Here is a 19342-nt window from a genome sequence, read left to right as displayed (position 1 = left end):
CGAGATCGGGTCGCACAGCTTGGGCTATGCATCTTCCTGAACCAAATTTGTATCAAATATGCATTTTATTTCTGATTTACGATAACCTATATGAAACAAAAGTATAATATTAACTCGACGAAATTATCATCATCTGTTAACTATAAGACTAATTTAAGTGATATATAGATCGCACTTTTGTGCTCTCATCACACTTCAGTGTCCCTACACTGTGGACTCAAGTCTCGTCTATCCAGAAGGAAAGTGATCTGTGCACTGATCGGATCGATCACCGTCCTCGTGATGATCCATTGATCAGGAGCATTTAGAAATTAATCACCAATGATACATGGCTCAAATTCTCAACTTTTGAGAATATGCATCATCATTTTATTAATTTCTTGGACGATTCATAGACACATAATTAATATGAATGAAAAGATGCCTTTTATTTATTCAATAATAAATAGTCAAGTACAAAATTATGTCCCTAGAATTAACAATGTGTCAGCCAGATTGGCTTCTAGGGCATACATCTAACAGACCCCAGCTCTTCATGAGTCGACCCCAGCTTTCCATGAGTCGACCCCAGCCTTGCAGAAACTGAATTTTGAGCTGGTTTTCCTTTGAATGCGCCACACATGAGCCTACAATTGGTATCTGTTAGGATCGTAGGTGCTGCCATCTCACTAAAACCCGCAGGTGATAGTGAAGGCTTAACCATGGTCTTTAAATCGACCATTCCAAGCGCCCCCCGGCGTTCGATTGCGACTTGGCCCACATCGGCCTCCCCCGCGGGCGAGCCTTGCTGACTTTGCCCACACCGGCCTCTACCAACAATCTCTCCCCCAGCAAACGAGCCCTGCTGACTTGGCCCACACCGGCCTCCGCCAACAATCTCCCCCCAGCAAGGGAGTTTTTTTTCTTTTAATCGCATATCCTGGAAATTGAACCCGTGCCACTGGCTCTGATACCACTGTTAGGACCGTAGGCGCTGCCATCTCACTAAAACCCGTAGGTAATAGTGAAGGCTTAACCATGGTCTTTAAACCGACCATTCCAAGCGCCCCCCCGGTGTTCGATTGCGACTTAGCCCACACCGGCCTCCGCCGCGGGCGAGCCTTGCTGACTTGGCCCACACCGGCCTCCACCAACACTTATATGCATGTGTTTGATTTGTGAGGCGCCAATTATCATCAGTTTTGAATTCTCTATGATCCTGTACTCAATAATGGTTTAGTTGGATGTATGGATGAGGACTATATTAGTGAATACATGTTCATCCCAAGGTTTCTGATGCACTGCTATTTCCAATTCTCAAATGACCTGCAAAGTTTTTTTATACTGCAATTTATGTAACATTTTCTTTGTTGTAAGCATATGAACACACGTGAGGTTGATTTGTCAAATGCCAAATTTGCTCGGATTGATTACATTGACGGGTCTGTTTGGGAAAACCAACTAATCAATGAACTGTCTTTTCTCAAAGAATCAATGAGTGTTGGATGACGAGGCAAGCTTATTAGTATTAGCAGAAAAATTTGGTATGTTCTTGCTGTTCCAATGAATATTTGTAGCACGAATGATGAACACAGCATGTCCATTCATTGAACATGTGTTGTAACGGACCATCCTAGAAAATCTGAGATTAATGGATGTCTCTAGTTGTCTAGTTTTGATGTTGCATGCAAGCAAATGTATATCGGATATGCTTATTTGCACATTTACATATCATGAAAAATATGTAGTGGGGATGATCCCTCTTATGGCTATGCTGTTATCTAAGATTGGTTTACCAAGCACCCGGGATTTTTGGTTAAGTGCGGATTTCTATATTAGCAGACTGATCAATAGTTCATGTGATTGCTTAAAAAGATCTGAACTAGCCTCCATTTATACGACCTAAATACTACATAGCATTATCTCATGCCTTGTATTTTTGGCACAACATTGCATTTCACCTTGTAAATTGGTTTGTGGACCCTTGCGGCTTTTTTGATTGCCTGCAATTGATTAAATAACTTGTTCCTCTTTTGGGTACTTCTTTGGCACAATCTTCTCCCATCATATCTTTATAGTTACATAATTAATGTGTTTTTATTGGAAAATATTACCTTGTTGAAAAGTATTGGGATTTGTAAGTGATGTTATAGCCAACTTCTCCCCTTCAAGGTTATTTTCCCTCTTGAAGAAGTGTGGCCTGTGGGGAGTTCTACCCTGTTGGTGGATATAATGGTGATGGTTCTTTGCTCATCGGAGATGTACAACTGATTTTCTTTTGAATATTGAACGCCTCCTCGCCAGGACTAAAATCAGATTACTACTAAACTTTAGTATTGTATGACTTATCTATTCATATTCCTCGTTATTGTAGCCAACAAGGATGTGTTTCACTTTGTTCACCTAGTTTATCTTTTCATGTCAATAAATATACAATTCATGGCCACATCCTGCATGAGGCCTTGTAGTGGTCTCCTCCTCCACAGCGAAGCCAAACCCTTGCTTTGAATAGATGGAGGTGAGGTTTTGGAGGACCCGAGAGGTTGTAGGATGAGATGGTGGTCGGTATGGTTGGGGTTGCAGCAAGCAGTCCGCGGCCATACCTGAGCAGTTTCTCAGATTTCAATGCGACATGCCCAGGGAGGTGGCAGTGTCTTCGTGATGGCTTTTTGACTACTTCGGCAAAGGAGCTTCGCTTCTGGAGTGGTGGTGGGTGGGATGGTAAGGATGCCTAGTCTTTCTATAGTCATTACTTTTCAGATACGTCCTTCGATTTCTTATTAAGGTTTCTTAGAAAAATCAAAACTACAATCAGAGTCTGTCGCAGCTAACTAATGGAGACAATATTCTTTGGAAGAGAACTGTTGATCTGGTTCATAATTTATTGGGAAAAAGAAAATCAACAATCAGCAATTTCTCCATCTATCAAGATGCAAGTTGGATTTGAGGGGGTGCTTTGATACAAATAATTTTTTATAGTTGTTGCTCTGTGTCTTTTATGATAGACATAAATTTGCTTGCTTGAGTCTGTCGAGAACATTATGCCTATGTTGCAAGACTTCGTTCTCAATATAAGTTTCCATTTCTGAAGATAGGGTCTTGTTAATGAATGACCTGGGGCATTTGTTAAGAATCAGTTATGATACATGCATGGTAACTAGAAATATTAGATTTGGAATAATTGAACTCAATTTTGTTCTAGAAAATCTGAAAATAGTTTTTTTTTTTATCAAGATTTTTCTATTTCATTAAATCTTGGTCTATTAAACATTAAGAGGTGCCAATTGTGTCAAGTGTAAAGTTATTGTGGATTGGTTACTGTACCTGTAATTTGGGTTTATAGTAAGGCACCATTTCATTGCCAGTGATTCAATTGCCTAAAATTAAATTATAATTAGAATTGCAGCCATAGAAATGGGCTTTGTTTAGTTGACTATAATTGAAAACTGCATATGCAATAATAGCTCTCGAAAGAGATACCCTTACCCTGTTATTGAGGTAATAATATTACCTCTTGAGAAATGACGAACTGTTCATATTTTCATTACAATATGATACAATATTATAGGATAAAATGGAGAAGTAAATGAAGATAAAGTGGATGCATGCAAGAATGTTCATGGCTTGAGATTATAATCAATTGTAACATATGATCTAAGATCAGAGGTGTGACTAAATGAGAACTCATTTTGACTGGGGCCTGAAAATAAAAATGCACGAAGTCAAGAAATGCTACATTATTTCTTGACGCAATCACAATTAGTTCAAACAAGTTGTTCACTAAGATAATGACTTTGGATTAGATCAACAATTCTACATTATTTTTTGTTTTTAAATTGTGTCCAGTTTATTCACCATCAAACTACATTCTTGAGCTGAGTAGCTTGCAACGAAGCCATTGATTTTAGACCTTCAGAGAAATGTTTTACTCAACGGGTAGACGACGGAGCTTTGCCAGCAAGAAAGGCAGTGAAGAAAGCCAAGGAACTGCTTGGTTTGAACGTTGGCACATCATGGCCAGCTCCTCTAAATGTTGCAAAAGTTAGCCCCTCGTACTCTTGTAGCCATCCAGCCACCTGGGGACGAAATGTACCAGATTTTTGTTAGCACATCGGTTTACGTAGAATCGAAGTATGTGGTTTCATGCATGCGTGCACCTGTCGGCACTCGTATGCATGAATATGTCAGTGCATCATAAATCAAGTGATGTATGATTCACTGCAGCACCTGTTTCTTATGGTACCATGGCCTCCAGGGACCAACTGTAGGCAATCCTAGGGTGTCCAAACAGTATCTTGTTGACAGCACTGGGACTCTTCCATCTGTGTCACCACTGGACAAGCAAACAAGGATTTCATGGATGTCATGATCATGGAAATATTAACATAGTAAGCTGATGGATCATGGGATGTCAGCTTCGAGATCATACCTATAGACCCATATCCTGAGCCCTCCTGCAATCAGCTTCTTGTATATGGGGAGAACAGAGGGCATCGAGTCCTTCCACTCGTTAAAAATTTGTTTGCTGTGCTCAGTTTAAACATTTCTATAAGCACAATCACCAAAAATAAGAAAAACACACTCACACATAGAAAGAGAGAGAGAGAGAGAGTTACTTGCAGATGCTCCAGTTCCTGATGTTGTGGCCATCACTAGCATGGAGGGCCTTCTGAACATCTGGTCTGTTGTAGAAAGATGTTGTGTAACCATCAAGGCATGGATCGTAGCTACCCATGATCCTCGGTATCTAATCAATCATGTTAATCATAGTCAATCATTGTAGGCGCAGTAAAAAAATCCGATTTTTGGGTTATTATTATGCAGTAAACTCCTGAGATATTTAAAACAATTTTGCTTCTCTCACATTTTATATGGGAAATTCTTGAATTAAAATTGTATAGGATACCTAGTATCATAGCTCATAAAAATTTAAAAATCTCGATAAACATTGAAATGATCAAGCACTTTGCATATATTTCCATAAAATCATTATGATAACTTGGTATTTATTATTGAAATTGATACTGTTTATTTGATCACCATAATGTGTCCGCACTTCATAATGAAGAAGAATTATATATTTTATATGACTAAAAATAATCTTGTTTTGGTAGGTAATTTCAAATAATCATTCTTATTTGGAAATTTTCCCTTCAAAATAATTATCAATATTGCTCAGGCATTAGTCTTTTTTGTGAACTCTCAGAAAAATGTCAGATCCTTGTGGAAAACGGAGTGGTCTGTTGCAATATTTATAGGTAATTGGTGGTGGCAACTAAAACTGCAATCAACAAGTCTCTTACCATCTTGGAGGTGGACTTGAACATGAGTAGTCTTCTTCCACCATTGTTGGAACCTGATGAGTTCTGGATGCAGGTTGGAGTGTATAGACTGTAGATATCAATTTCACCATATTGTTTAAGGACCTCATCGACAGCATCCCGACATTTAGTGTTGTTCCATGGGTCATCACTGTCAAATTTGCAGTTATCTCTGGTGATGTCATGTGTTGCATCCGAGACGATGGCATGGCTCCAAGCATAATCCACCAAACCTTGCCAGTCATGACTATCAGAGGTTTCAGGATTACCCAACTACAAAAAACAGGAACAAGAATAGTGAACTCGAGTTAATGAGATCATGAGACATCCATCCATCAGACTACTTGTGTGTGAAAATTACCGCAGACATAACATACAAGGAGACTGTCACGCCCCGGATCCGGATCCGTGACACGGCCGTGCTATTGCCGACTACTACCCGCAATAGCACGCAGCCTCATACCTGGGTAATAGGGTAGTCAAACCAACCGAATCTTTTCATATGAAAGCATTCTTAGTACAACATGCTGGTCAGTACCCAAATACAGAGCTTCTACATAGTTTATGTACACAAAAGTATACTTGCTTTACCCCAGAAGCCCTGATACCAAATTAACGTGTCTCTGGCAGCTATCAGTGGTGAAGATCTGAAAGAAAAGTAAATGAACGGATATGAGCTACACGGCTCAGTAAGTAATCATACATAATCTTACCGGATCGAACATAACGGTAACCATGTTTATGCAGGGTTTGAGAAGCTGACATGCATATTTATCTAATCATCTTCATGGCATAATATGTATGCAATTTAAAGGAGATAGCGGTTATAGCAAAATACAACATTTCATAACGATATATTCAAAAAAAACCCGTTGTAAAACAATGTATGCTTTGGCGAAGCACGTTCATAAATGTCACGGCCCGCCTGCGCAGGGCACGTGACTATCGGGCCCACATGAGGGGGAAACACGGGGCTCCCCTGCCAGATGTTGGCCGGTTCCGGGGCTTCACGCAAGCGTCCTTCACCCCTCACCGATTTTTGCTTCTCCCCAAAAACACATCTGCAGGATTTGGAAGCACCCGCCTCATATACCCAATCTCTGAAACGAGCCTCATGATCATGCTTCAAATATCATTTTCATAAAGTATGCAATTTAAACAAAGCAGTATTGCAAATCACAAAATTTTCATAAAACATGCACATGAAACCGTGCCCCCGGCATACCGTGGTCATGCTCTTAAATGCTACTGCGAAGTCATTCTTGGCCACTGGCGGGACCGGCTCAGTTATTAGGCGGCCACTGGCGGGGCTGGCTCAGTCATTCTCGGCCACTGGCAAGGCCGGCTTAGTTACATTGGGTCAGTAGCTCTTAAGAGTTCATAAATAATGCTCCGTATAGGTAGTACCTCATAGATGCTATGGCGAATTCTTTAATGGTCACTGGCGGGGCCTGCTCAGTTATTAGTCGGCCACTGGCGGGGCTGGCTCAGTCATTATCGGCCACTGGCAAGGCCGGCTCAGTTGCATTCGGCCCGTAGCATTAGTAGTTCTTAGGTACCCCCTTACAAGCAATATGCAGCTAGAGCAAATCATTATTACTCTTTACACTCATGCTAAGAAAAATCATAACATGGAACTCCATTCATTTTGCATGTATCACAAGAGCTATGAAAACATAATATGTGCACAACTATGAATTATGTGACTGACATGTACCACTCATGTTCATGTTTCATAACTCATATCTTAGCATGTAACGTAATCCCAATATTTTGTAGGCATAACGGAATATAAAACATATATCATCACATCTTGTGTAACTAGAGCATGTCGGGTACACATATCATTCTTAGCCTACAGTACATGCATAACATGTTAAATTTCATGTATGATCCATAAAGATTAGGGCAGATTACTTACCTTTCTCACCAATCATGTATACAATTCAAGTTGTATGAAAAGCACTGGTTCATCTTATAAAACATAATACAGGATCTACGATAAGATTAAGATAGATTACTTACCTCAATTCGCTTTCCAAATTGCTCAAGCCCAGGTGACAAATCCTTAATCACCTAAAACAACATAATAGGGTTTACATTATTCCCCATTTATTTATTATAAAATCTCTTAGTTCATCATACTATGAACTTACTTGCTTGGATCCCATCCAAGGATCTAGCCAAGTCCAATTTACCCAATTTAGAGCCTTTGGGGCTCAGTTTGAAACCAGATTGGGCCTCGTTTATAATTGGGTCTAACCTTTTCTAGCCAATTGGGTCCTCTGTCAATTTACTGGGCCTAATTTAGTATTAATTGGGCCTGCTGGGATTAACTCCACTCAACTGGGTTCGGACCCAAATCAATTTGGGCCTAATTTGGTTCGGATTTGACCCAATTTGCAGTTTGGGCTCGTCCAGACTTAGCCCAATTAAATTGGGCTCGGGTTCAGGTTCAATTGGGTTCAGATCCCACTCAATCCCTCATCCGGGTTCACCCAACTAGATTGGGTCCGGTTTAATTGGGTTTACTTAACCCATTTCAATTTTTTTTTTTTTAGGCTTAACGGGTTGCGGGTTCGGATCCGACCCGCGAACCCGTGCTCATGTTTTTCCTTCTCCCCCCTTCCAGAGGCTTCCGCCTCTTCACCTTCCGCGACCCCTCTCTCCTCCGACGCTCTTCCTCTCTCTTCTCTTCTTCGCCCTCGCCGGAATCGTGGGTGTTTCGGCCGATTCCTCGGCCTTCTTCTTCTTCTCCGGCCGAATCCACGGCCTCTCTTCCTCCGTCACTCCCTCTCTTTCTCTCTCTCTTTCTCTTTCTTTCTTCTTTGTTTTCGCCGAGACCCTAGCCTCCGGCCGAGCCCTCGGCTTTCTCCGGCTCCGGTCTTTCTTCCTCTCTTTCTCCCTCTATCTTTCTTTCTTCTTTGTTTTCCGCCGAAAACCCTAGCCTCCGACCCCTTTGTCCCTTTCGTAACCCTCCACCTTCTCCCTTTTTTTTTTTCTTTTGCAGGCGGCCGGGGAGGCGAGGCTCCTCCCGATCCACAGACCGAGGCGGAGTTTCCCCCCCGGAGGGCCGGCGGAAGGAAGGTCTGCCCTTCCTCTTCTCCGAAGCGATGCCGGAGAAGGGGAGAAGCGCCGGGAGGTGGGGTTACGGCTGGATCTCCTCCGGTGAGTTCATTCTAATTTTTCCTCTCTCTTTCTTTCTCTTTTTCTTTTCTTTTCTCTTCTTTTCCTTGGTCCTTCCTTCCGGCACCACCACCCCTTGCCGGAGAAGAGGTGGTGGTCCGGCCGGGGCTGGCGGCCCTGTGGCTGCCTCTGTTGCCGTCCCGGCCAGATCCGGCGGCCCGGGTTGCCCCCCGAACCCCAGGGTACCCGCGGCCGAGGCCGCGGTGTCTGGTTCGTTCGCGGGCCGATCCCGGTTGGGTTCGGCCCGGGTGGTCGTCGAGTACGCGGTCTGTGAGTCCGGCCCGACCCGGGGCTTGTGGGTTTTTCTCCCTCTCCTGTGCCGGCCTCCTCCCCTCTGTTTCACTGTTGACACAGAGGGGGAGAGCACCCCACAGAGGGGTTTCTTTACTTCTGTTAAACCCTAACCCTAAAAACTCCTTACCTTGGTCAGCTGCAGTCGGGCAGTACCTCCTCCTGGTAGTCCCTCCTTCCTCTTGGGGCTTCAGGCTCCTTTGCCTTCGGCTCCAAGGCTTCGGCTCTCTCTCTCGTTCAGTGTTCTTGGGGGTCTGTGACTTGGGGTTGCCGGCAGAGGCTTAATAATTGTTTAGAGGATGAGACCCCCCTCTGAGAGGTCCCATCCGCTCCATTCCTCCCCTCTCCGGGACTGGCCGCCGCCGCCCCCTGTCTCCGGTGCGCCGGCATCGGCTGCCAGCAGGGGTGAGGGTCACCCTTCCCTGTCGGTCTTATCCCTTCGTTTTTTTTTTTTTTTAAACATTATAACAGCACTGCCCACAGTGAAATTTGGGCCCAAACCCTTAACTGGGCCCATTTCTTATTGGGCCTAGTAGGTTGTGGGCCCGGACATTACATCCTACCCCCCTTAAAATAAATTTCGTCCTCGAAATTAGTCATACCTTAAGGTTCAGGCTTTAAAAGTATTCAACCATCGAGTCACCCTCTAGTTCTCGGTTAGTCTCCCTCTTAAAATGCTTGCTGATAAGATTTTGGCAAAATCATGGCATCTCAAAACTTGATCCCTTCTATTTATGATATAGGAGTTCTTTTGATCTCTCCCAAAAGAAGACTAATCTTCCAACCTTAGATTTTAAATGCTATGATTCTTGGCCCAAGAAATTAATTGCTCTCGATTAAGTCCACACAACGGTCGTAATCGGGTTAATAGAAATAGGTGAGAGCATTAACATGAAACACTTTTCATAATCTATAATCTTCTTTCTTCTCTTAACCCTGCCTACAATTTTATGATCAACTTTTATCCTAGCAAAACTTCAAACCCCTTTTAGATAGGTAGATCGAAGATGTCATAGCTAGGAGTAGGGAACATTTCAGGTCTAAGCCCAACCAAGGCACCATCGATTCGTTAATACTAAATTTAAGATGCCAAGATTCTCCCGGGAGTTGCCAATAATAGAAAAACTCACTGGTGAAAATTATACAGCTCTCTCTCTCCAGATTATTCATAGAATCAACATCTTAATTCTGAATAAGAAGATCAAGTTTCTTTGTCAAAATATCAACTTCTCTTGATTAACCGATCTATCACAAGATTAGATCATAAACAACTCTAATCCACTCTGGATAGAAATTCCTCGTAGTCTACTGACAACCTCAATTTCTTTCAATCAGATGGAGGGTTGATATTAATTAAAGAAGCTCAAGCTTCAAGTTTAGGAGGACGGAGGTTTATATCAGCATATTCCAGGTCTGAGATCAAAATTGATGATTCGTTAATTCTAGTCTCGAGATGCTAAGAATTTCTTAGCATGACATAAAACTGGAGAATCTAAGGTAGCACAGCGATATCCCAAAAAATCCGATCATTTTCTTTTCATTTATCAAGGAAAATCCTACTACAGAAGAAAACAGATCAAATCTTTTATTATTACAACTTTCCGAATCAATGGAATAATACTACAGACCAACTTAGAGAACTAATTCAGCCCACTATGTTTTCGCTGCGCATTCTGATCAAATTCCTTTGAATTCACAAATAACTTTTGATCAACATACTATTTGCCTACAAACAGAACTATTTAATTCCTCATCTGTATTTGCATTTCAAATCTTTCCTCCATCTTGATCGAATGTTACTTAGCCAAAACTTCTTTTTACTTTTCCATGAGCGAGCAAAGAAAGGGTATCCCAACATAAGATCCTCTTAAATAAGCGACAACGCTTTAAAATGAATTTTACATTTTCAACAACTTCATTCATTGAAAATAAGCCTTCTTTCCTAATACGAGATAAGCTCTCAAGTCATCTTAGGACATTTTAAGCTCGAAATTGTGTAAACTTCTGAAAATTATTTCTCAATATCCCAATCTTATATTAGGTATCTTTAAATTGCATGAACAATAATCTGCCCTACTTTAGCATTGCTAGAAGGTGATTCTGGATCTCACATCTCCGTTAAAAGAAAAGGATGTATACTTTTGTTGTAAGATCTCTATTTAAAAAAATCTTCTTCTATTATACTCTTTCCACTAGACGATGATATGTGGAATTATCATCCATAATTTTTTCACCTTCCTCATAAAACAATTTAGACTTGCTTCTTAGTGATAAATGAAAGCATTTAATAATTGCCCCTCTATTATAGATAAAATAATTTATTTCAAATCTTACAAGCATGATCACTAAATACAAACTCCTGCAACATCATGTGCTATTGGGCATGTTCCCGTATCAACTCTATTGCTGATTCCACTTGCATTTCCTAATGACCCCATGTCATCATCATTCTCTCTCTTTTTTTTTTTTTCTGTCAAAACATCAACTAATATTCGTTTAATTGATTTATCACAGGATCACAAACTACTGCACTTTATCCATAGTAGAACATTTGAGCCTAAAATATTCTTCAAGATTGAAAATTATCTCAGAATTTACTAAATGACTTCCAATCAAAATACCAATCTTGCATTGTAATTTGAAAAGATCTAATATTTCACATTCCAAGTAAACAAAGGAGAAACTCTTAAATCTCATCCTCAAATATATTTTCTTCTTATATAACAGTTTCATGCATAATTATCATACAGATTTCGAAGATTCATCTTCGAAGAATAAAAATATCTTTCCTTGTCCAAGCCTTAAACAACTTATGAATGAACACTATCTTGGTATCAAAATAATCAACTTCAAACTAGAAATAATATCCACAGTACTCAGTATCAAGTTAAACTTCCAAAATCACATATATACTGATACGCAATGTACTTTAATACTCCACTTAATATTCGTCAAAATATACTTTAATCATAATCCAAATACAAATTACTCCATCGAGAAATCTCCAAACTAGCTTATTCTTATTTTGGCATGGCTTGCTAGCATTCTGATTCAAAATACCAAAATCCTTAGTAGTCTTAAGTCTTGAATTCTAATACCATACCAGTCACAATCATGCCCCTAGAATGGTTGTGTATTAGCCCTAACTTCTCTCTTTTTGTTGCTCTGATACCACTAGAATTGTCACGCCCCGGACCCGGATCCGTGACACGGCCGTGCTATTGCCGACTACTACTCGCAATAGCACGCAGCCTCATACCTGGGTAATAGGGTAGTCAAACCAACCGAATCTTTTCATATGAAAGCATTCTTAGTACAACATGCTGGTCAGTACCCAAATACAGAGCTTCTACATAGTTTATGTACACAAAAGTATACTTGCTTTACCCCAGAAGCCCTGATACCAAATTAACGTGTCTCTGGCAGCTATCAGTGGTGAAGATCTGAAAGAAAAGTAAATGAACGGATATGAGCTACACGGCTCAGTAAGTAATCATACATAATCTTACCGGATCGAACATAACGGTAACCATGTTTATACAGGGTTTGAGAAGCTGACATGCATATTTATCTAATCATCTTCATGGCATAATATGTATGCAATTTAAAGGAGATAGCGGTTATAGCAAAATACAACATTTCATAACGATATATTCAAGAAAAACCCGTTGTAAAACAATATATGCTTTGGCGAAGCACGTTCATAAATGTCACGGCCCGCCTGCGCAGGGCACGTGACTATCGGGCCCACATGAGGGGGAAACACGGGGCTCCCCTGCCAGATGTTGGCCGGTTCCGGGGCTTCACGCAAGCGTCCTTCACCCCTCACCGATTTTTGCTTCTCCCCAAAAACACATCTGCAGGATTTGGAAGCACCCGCCTCATATACCCAATCTCTGAAACGAGCCTCATGATCATGCTTCAAATATCATTTTCATAAAGTATGCAATTTAAACAAAGCAGTATTGCAAATCACAAAATTTTCATAAAACATGCACATAAAACCGTGCCCCCGGCATACCGTGGTCATGCTCTTAAATGCTACTGCGAAGTCATTCTTGGCCACTGGCGGGACCGGCTCAGTTATTAGGCGGCCACTGGCGGGGCTGGCTCAGTCATTCTCGGCCACTGGCAAGGCCGGCTCAGTTACATTGGGTCAGTAGCTCTTAAGAGTTCATAAATAATGCTCCGTATAGGTAGTACCTCATAGATGCTACGGCGAATTCTTTAATGGTCACTGGCGGGGCCTGCTCAGTTATTAGTCGGCCACTGGCGGGGCTGGCTCAGTCATTATCGGCCACTGGCAAGGCCGGCTCAGTTGCATTCGGCCCGTAGCATTAGTAGTTCTTAGGTACCCCCTTACAAGCAATATGCAGCTAGAGCAAATCATTATTACTCTTTACACTCATGCTAAGAAAAATCATAACATGGAACTCCATTCATTTTGCATGTATCACAAGAGCTATGAAAACATAATATGTGCACAACTATGAATTATGTGACTGACATGTACCACTCATGTTCATGTTTCATAACTCATATCTTAGCATGTAACGTAATCCCAATATTTTGTAGGCATAACGGAATATAAAACATATATCATCACATCTTGTGTAACTAGAGCATGTCGGGTACACATATCATTCTTAGCCTACAGTACATGCATAACATGTTAAATTTCATGTATGATCCATAAAGATTAGGGCAGATTACTTACCTTTCTCACCAATCATGTATACAATTCAAGTTGTATGAAAAGCACTGGTTCATCTTATAAAACATAATACAGGATCTACGATAAGATTAAGATAGATTACTTACCTCAATTCGCTTTCCAAATTGCTCAAGCCTAGGTGACAAATCCTTAATCACCTAAAACAACATAATAGGGTTTACATTATTCCCCATTTATTTATTATAAAATCTCTTAGTTCATCATACTATGAACTTACTTGCTTGGATCCCATCCAAGGATCTAGCCAAGTCCAATTTACCCAATTTAGAGCCTTTGGGGCTCAGTTTGAAACCAGATTGGGCCTCGTTTATAATTGGGTCCAACCTTTTCTAGCCAATTGGGTCCTCTGTCAATTTACTGGGCCTAATTTAGTATTAATTGGGCCTGCTGGGATTAACTCCACTCAACTGGGTTCGGACCCAAATCAATTTGGGCCTAATTTGGTTCGGATTTGACCCAATTTGCAGTTTGGGCTCGTCCAGACTTAGCCCAATTAAATTGGGCTCGGGTTCAGGTTCAATTGGGTTCAGATCCCACTCAATCCCTCATCCGGGTTCACCCAACTAGATTGGGTCCGGTTTAATTGGGTTTACTTAACCCATTTCAATTTTTTTTTTTTAGGCTTAACGGGTTGCGGGTTCGGATCCGACCCGCGAACCCGTGCTCATGTTTTTCCTTCTCCCCCCTTCCAGAGGCTTCCGCCTCTTCACCTTCCGCGACCCCTCTCTCCTCCGACGCTCTTCCTCTCTCTTCTCTTCTTCGCCCTCGCCGGAATCGTGGATGTTTCGGCCGATTCCTCGGCCTTCTTCTTCTTCTCCGGCCGAATCCACGGCCTCTCTTCCTCCGTCGCTCCCTCTCTTTCTCTCTCTCTTTCTCTTTCTTTCTTCTTTGTTTTCGCCGAGACCCTAGCCTCCGGCCGAGCCCTCGGCTTTCTCCGGCTCCGGTCTTTCTTCCTCTCTTTCTCCCTCTATCTTTCTTTCTTCTTTGTTTTCCGCCGAAAACCCTAGCCTCCGACCCCTTTGTCCCTTTCGTAACCCTCCACCTTCTCCCTTTTTTTTTTCTTTTGCAGGCGGCCGGGGAGGCGAGGCTCCTCCCGATCCACAGACCGAGGCGGAGTTTCCCCCCCGGAGGGCCGGCGGAAGGAAGGTCTGCCCTTCCTCTTCTCCGAAGCGATGCCGGAGAAGGGGAGAAGCGCCGGGAGGTGGGGTTACGGCTGGATCTCCTCCGGTGAGTTCATTCTAATTTTTCCTCTCTCTTTCTTTCTCTTTTTCTTTTCTTTTCTCTTCTTTTCCTTGGTCCTTCCTTCCGGCACCACCACCCCTTGCCGGAGAAGAGGTGGTGGTCCGGCCGGGGCTGGCGGCCCTGTGGCTGCCTCTGTTGCCGTCCCGGCCAGATCCGGCGGCCCGGGTTGCCCCCCGAACCCCAGGGTACCTGCGGCCGAGGCCGCGGTGTCTGGTTCGTTCGCGGGCCGATCCCGGTTGGGTTCGGCCCGGGTGGTCGTCGAGTACGCGGTCTGTGAGTCCGGCCCGACCCGGGGCTTGTGGGTTTTTCTCCCTCTCCTGTGCCGGCCTCCTCCCCTCTGTTTCACTGTTGACACAGAGGGGGAGAGCACCCCACAGAGGGGTTTCTTTACTTCTGTTAAACCCTAACCCTAAAAACTCCTTACCTTGGTCAGCTGCAGTCGGGCAGTACCTCCTCCTGGTAGTCCCTCCTTCCTCTTGGGGCTTCAGGCTCCTTTGCCTTCGGCTCCAAGGCTTCGGCTCTCTCTCTCGTTCAGTGTTCTTGGGGGTCTGTGACTTGGGGTTGCCGGCAGAGGCTTAATAATTGTTTAGAGGATGAGACCCCCCTCTGAGAGGTCCCATCCGCTCCATTCCTCCCCTCTCCGGGACTGGCCGCCGCCGCCCCCTGTCTTCGGTGCGCCGGCATCGGCTGCCAGCAGGGGTGAGGGTCACCCTTCCCTGTCGGTCTTATCCCTTCGTTTTTTTTTTTTTTTAAACATTATAACAGCACTGCCCACAGTGAAATTTGGGCCCAAACCCTTAACTGGGCCCATTTCTTATTGGGCCTAGTAGGTTGTGGGCCCGGACATTACAGAGACAATCAAGAAAACCTTACAGCCTTGTTAGTTTCGGTATCCTTGACTATGAGAAACATGCGCCATTGACTCTTATCAGTCAAGCTATGTATGCTTCATAAAAATTTGGTAAGCAAGACATGTCACTGCTCAGTCTTGCAGGACTAATGACAGATGCTTGTTGAACATATGATTAACTTATTTAAGCAGTAAACCGATGTTGTCCACTAATCAACATCCATAGAAGAAATAAAGGAATTTTAATTGCTGTTATGGGCTGAAATCAGACTGGAGATTATAGATAATAAAACACGAGGGAGGAATACCAAGAAACCCTTGAGGTCTATAAACAATGAAGGATTCTTGTTCATGTCATAGATGAGCTCAGCCAACTCCGGAACATACTTTCCTGGCAGTGCAGTACCAGAGAATATTAGACTTATGAAGCAACAAATTAAACACCAAAAGAGTCCAGAGCTGAAGCATACCTGCATAGCTCTCTCCTGCCATGTAAAAGGTTCGGTTTCTGTAGGATGGGAACTTTTCGAACCAGTTGTGCAGAAAAGTGTATGTATCATTTGCTAATCAACAATGGTTCCATAGAAATAACAACGAAGCAAGGTAAGAACTCCAAAAAGCTAAAAATGATTATAACTAGGTGAAGTCATATTGACAAATTAAGTGCATCTCTAGCTAGTGAGTACACATGCACACGCTCACCCAACATATACTACTAATAATATTCTCGTAATTATTGACATGTTCTCGAATTACTCATGATTTCTGTACATATTTTTCACTAAAAGCTTACTGATTACAACTTAATGATATTACTCGTTGCTGTTAGTGCTGATTTTGTTTGCAACTGTTTGGTACTCTTAGTTCTCCCTTTTTTTTTTCTTGCACGAGCAAAACATTTAATGTTCATATTACATGTACCTTGTCTTCTTCTACTTTGTTTTTCTAAACTTTAAGTATCCCAATTCCTTCCAGATATTGCTGAAGTTACAACATTAACATCCAAATTCTGAATCTTTCCCCAAACCAAATTGTTGTTATACCAAACTTGTGACTCTAAGGCATGCAAAAGTTACCTAGTTATAGAGACTTCTACCTCATCCATCACATGGATGATGAAGTCTATATAATAGAGCAAATGAAGATGTGATGGGTACGAATTCAAATTACAACTGCACATTTTTAAAATTGGATACGAAGAAAATAAACAAAACTTTGTTTAAATCAACAAATCTTGGCACAGAAAGGAAACTCCCAAGAAATTTGAAACATGCTATATTTTTCTGCAGTTTAACAAAGAACAAAAAATTAAAATTTATCATAGATCACCTGTATTGCTGCATATGCCTAGTAAATTTGTAAACATTAAAGAAATTAACTATGTTAGCGTATTTCCATAATGCTTTCATGATAATTTGTTAAAATTATTAAAATAATATGTATGTTTTTGTTGCTGGAAATTGGACCCGGGGGCAATCTTCGGTCGAGGAGAGGGAGCGACTGTTAGTCCTCACGGCGGGGCGGCGGTCTGTCGGCGGGCGGCGTTCTCCGTCCAGGGCGGTCGGAGAGAAGGAACAGCAGGTCCTTGCAGCGGGGCGGCGATCCGTTGGCTGGCGGCGTCCTCCGTCCGGGTGCCTGCACATGAACCGGTGGCCGGGTTCTCCGGCGCCGGCCCTCCGACGCTCAAGTCAGGGAGGGGGCAAATAGTGGGGAGAAGGAGATAAACAGTGATTTTTGGGTGTATGAATGTTCCCATCCCCTCTTGAGAGGCCAAGGCTCCCTTTTATATGCGGGGGTCGGTTTACCTGTGATGTAACAGGGCGAGGCCGTAGTACGGCTTGGCATGTTGTTCAGGTCGGCGCTCGGTCAGGCGAATCATTGCACTGATGTCGGCGGCATGGCTGAGATCAGAGACTTATCATAGTCGACTAGACCTTGCTGGGTCGATTTGCCGTGGAGAGCTGGGGACCCGTAGGTGTCAGGAGCCATGCGCATTTATTGTGGAGTAAGCCGGAGATCCGCATTTATTATGGAGTAAGCCGGAGATCCGCATTAATGGTGGAGTAAGCCGGAGATCCGCATTTATTGTTGAGTGTGCCGGAAGATTACAGCGACCATGTGCAATGAATGCCGGAGGGGTGTTAGAGTATGGTCCTCGGACATCGGGGTTTCTCTTAGGTCGGAGGTTTCGGGGTCGGTCGTCTTGTGGCCGATCGTTCCGAGGTCGGACGCTGACTTCGGCTGTCCGGGGTCGGAGGTTGTACGGCTTCTTAGGGGCATTTATGTCATTTGGGGGGAAACTTTATTCCCCCCAACACTACCCCCCGACTTCCGAGTTCGAGCGGCTTGTGGGGCTCGGACGTGGGAAGTAAAGTCTGTCACTAAGGTTGGGGGGAAGGTCTCGCCCGCCCCCTTGTGCTTTCCGGAGCTTTCATGGTGAGATATGCGCCCTTTGGCGTCTCGAGGCTGCTTTATTCGGTGAGCTAATGATGGAGCTCGTATCGTCATGCTTCTTGAATTACCAGGATCATTTTACGGCGGATTAATGATGGGGGACCTCGAGCTCGTCGAGGCGGTGTCTCGATTCCGTAATCGACGTTTCTGGCTCATTAATGAGTGTGCCGTTACGGGGTTTGAAACGGACATGCGGCGCGACCCGAGGTCGGACGCTTTCGATTTCATGTTACTGGACCATAATTCCGAAGAAGTGGAGGCCTTATCGGAGCTCCACGTGTCCCAGATCTTATTAAACGAGGGGAGCGGGGGTTATGTCCGCTCGTTCCTCAAGACGATTTGACTCTGTGGACCCATGATGAGGCCCCGAGATCCGATGGGACAACGCTTCGATTTCGTAGCCGATTTATTAAACCGGAGTGAATACGGTGCCTCGGCTTCCGAGGTCGACACGCGGCGCAACCCGGTCGGGGGGATGGGAACCGATCCCGTCGATCTGGGCCGTCAGGGGGGTCTATATAAACCCCACGAGTCTGCCCTAAAGGTCTTGTTTGGCTGCCTCTTATTTTCGTCGTCTTTCCCCCCTGCTTCCTCCCTCAGCTGAATCTTGCTGGTGGTGCCCGGAGCGATTTCCGGCAATGTCCAGTAGGTTTTCTTCCTGTTTTCACTAGGGTTTCCTCTTTTCTCCTCCTCGTCAACTTCCATTTTCTACTCTTAACTTTTACTCCACTCTTCTGTGAGAATGGGTTCCGGTCCCGAAGAGGTTGGGTCGGTCTGTCGGAAGAGGAGCTGGAGTTAATCCGCTCCCGTTTCTTCTTCCAGCCCGGGTTTCGCCTTGAAACCGCAGGGCCGGAAGACAGGGTGACGCAGCCGCCCTCAGGTCGGATCGCAGTTTACCGCGAGACACTTTGGGCGGGCCTGCGTTTTCCCGCTCATGAGTTCGTGAGCAACTTGCTGGCCGAGTACCAGCTCGTCCCGGCGCAGTTGGCTCCGAACTCATGGAGGACCATAATCGGGTTTTTGTCCCTGTGCCTCGGGCACGGGATCCCGATTTCGGTAGGCCTTTTTCGCCGGTATTTTCTGTTAAAGAAAAACCCGGCGGACGTAGGGTGGTTATATTTCGCCTTTCGGGGCGGTATGTCACTCTTCCGGGGCGCCCCTTCCTCGATTCACGAGTGGAAGAGGAAGTTTTTCTTTCTGGCGTCTGCGGCGCCTTGGGGGTTCGAGCCAAGGTGGGGACACCCTCGGCTGAAGGCCCTCAACAAACTCTCCGAGCCCACGGGG

General features: G+C 43.8%; 1 protein-coding gene across 1 annotated transcript in view; it reads right to left on the bottom strand.

Annotated features, from left to right (window-relative positions):
• Positions 1-933: 933 nt before the first annotated feature.
• LOC120110105 (serine carboxypeptidase-like 31) overlaps positions 934-19342 on the bottom strand; it is a 34028-nt gene continuing 15619 nt past the window's right edge. The window contains exons 4-10 of the mRNA XM_039124042.1: positions 16075-16167; positions 15913-15995; positions 5283-5573; positions 4596-4726; positions 4409-4504; positions 4207-4312; positions 934-4055 (exon numbers count right to left, since the gene is read on the bottom strand). Of these exons, the coding sequence (XP_038979970.1) occupies positions 3909-4055; positions 4207-4312; positions 4409-4504; positions 4596-4726; positions 5283-5573; positions 15913-15995; positions 16075-16167 (947 nt within the window). The 3' untranslated portion in view covers positions 934-3908. The remainder of the gene's footprint in view (positions 4056-4206; positions 4313-4408; positions 4505-4595; positions 4727-5282; positions 5574-15912; positions 15996-16074; positions 16168-19342) is intronic.

The sequence above is a fragment of the Phoenix dactylifera genome, chromosome 3, assembly GCF_009389715.1.
Source record: "Phoenix dactylifera cultivar Barhee BC4 chromosome 3, palm_55x_up_171113_PBpolish2nd_filt_p, whole genome shotgun sequence".
NCBI classification, from domain to species: Eukaryota; Viridiplantae; Streptophyta; class Magnoliopsida; order Arecales; family Arecaceae; genus Phoenix; species Phoenix dactylifera.
This window is presented reverse-complemented; position numbering and strand designations above follow the sequence as displayed.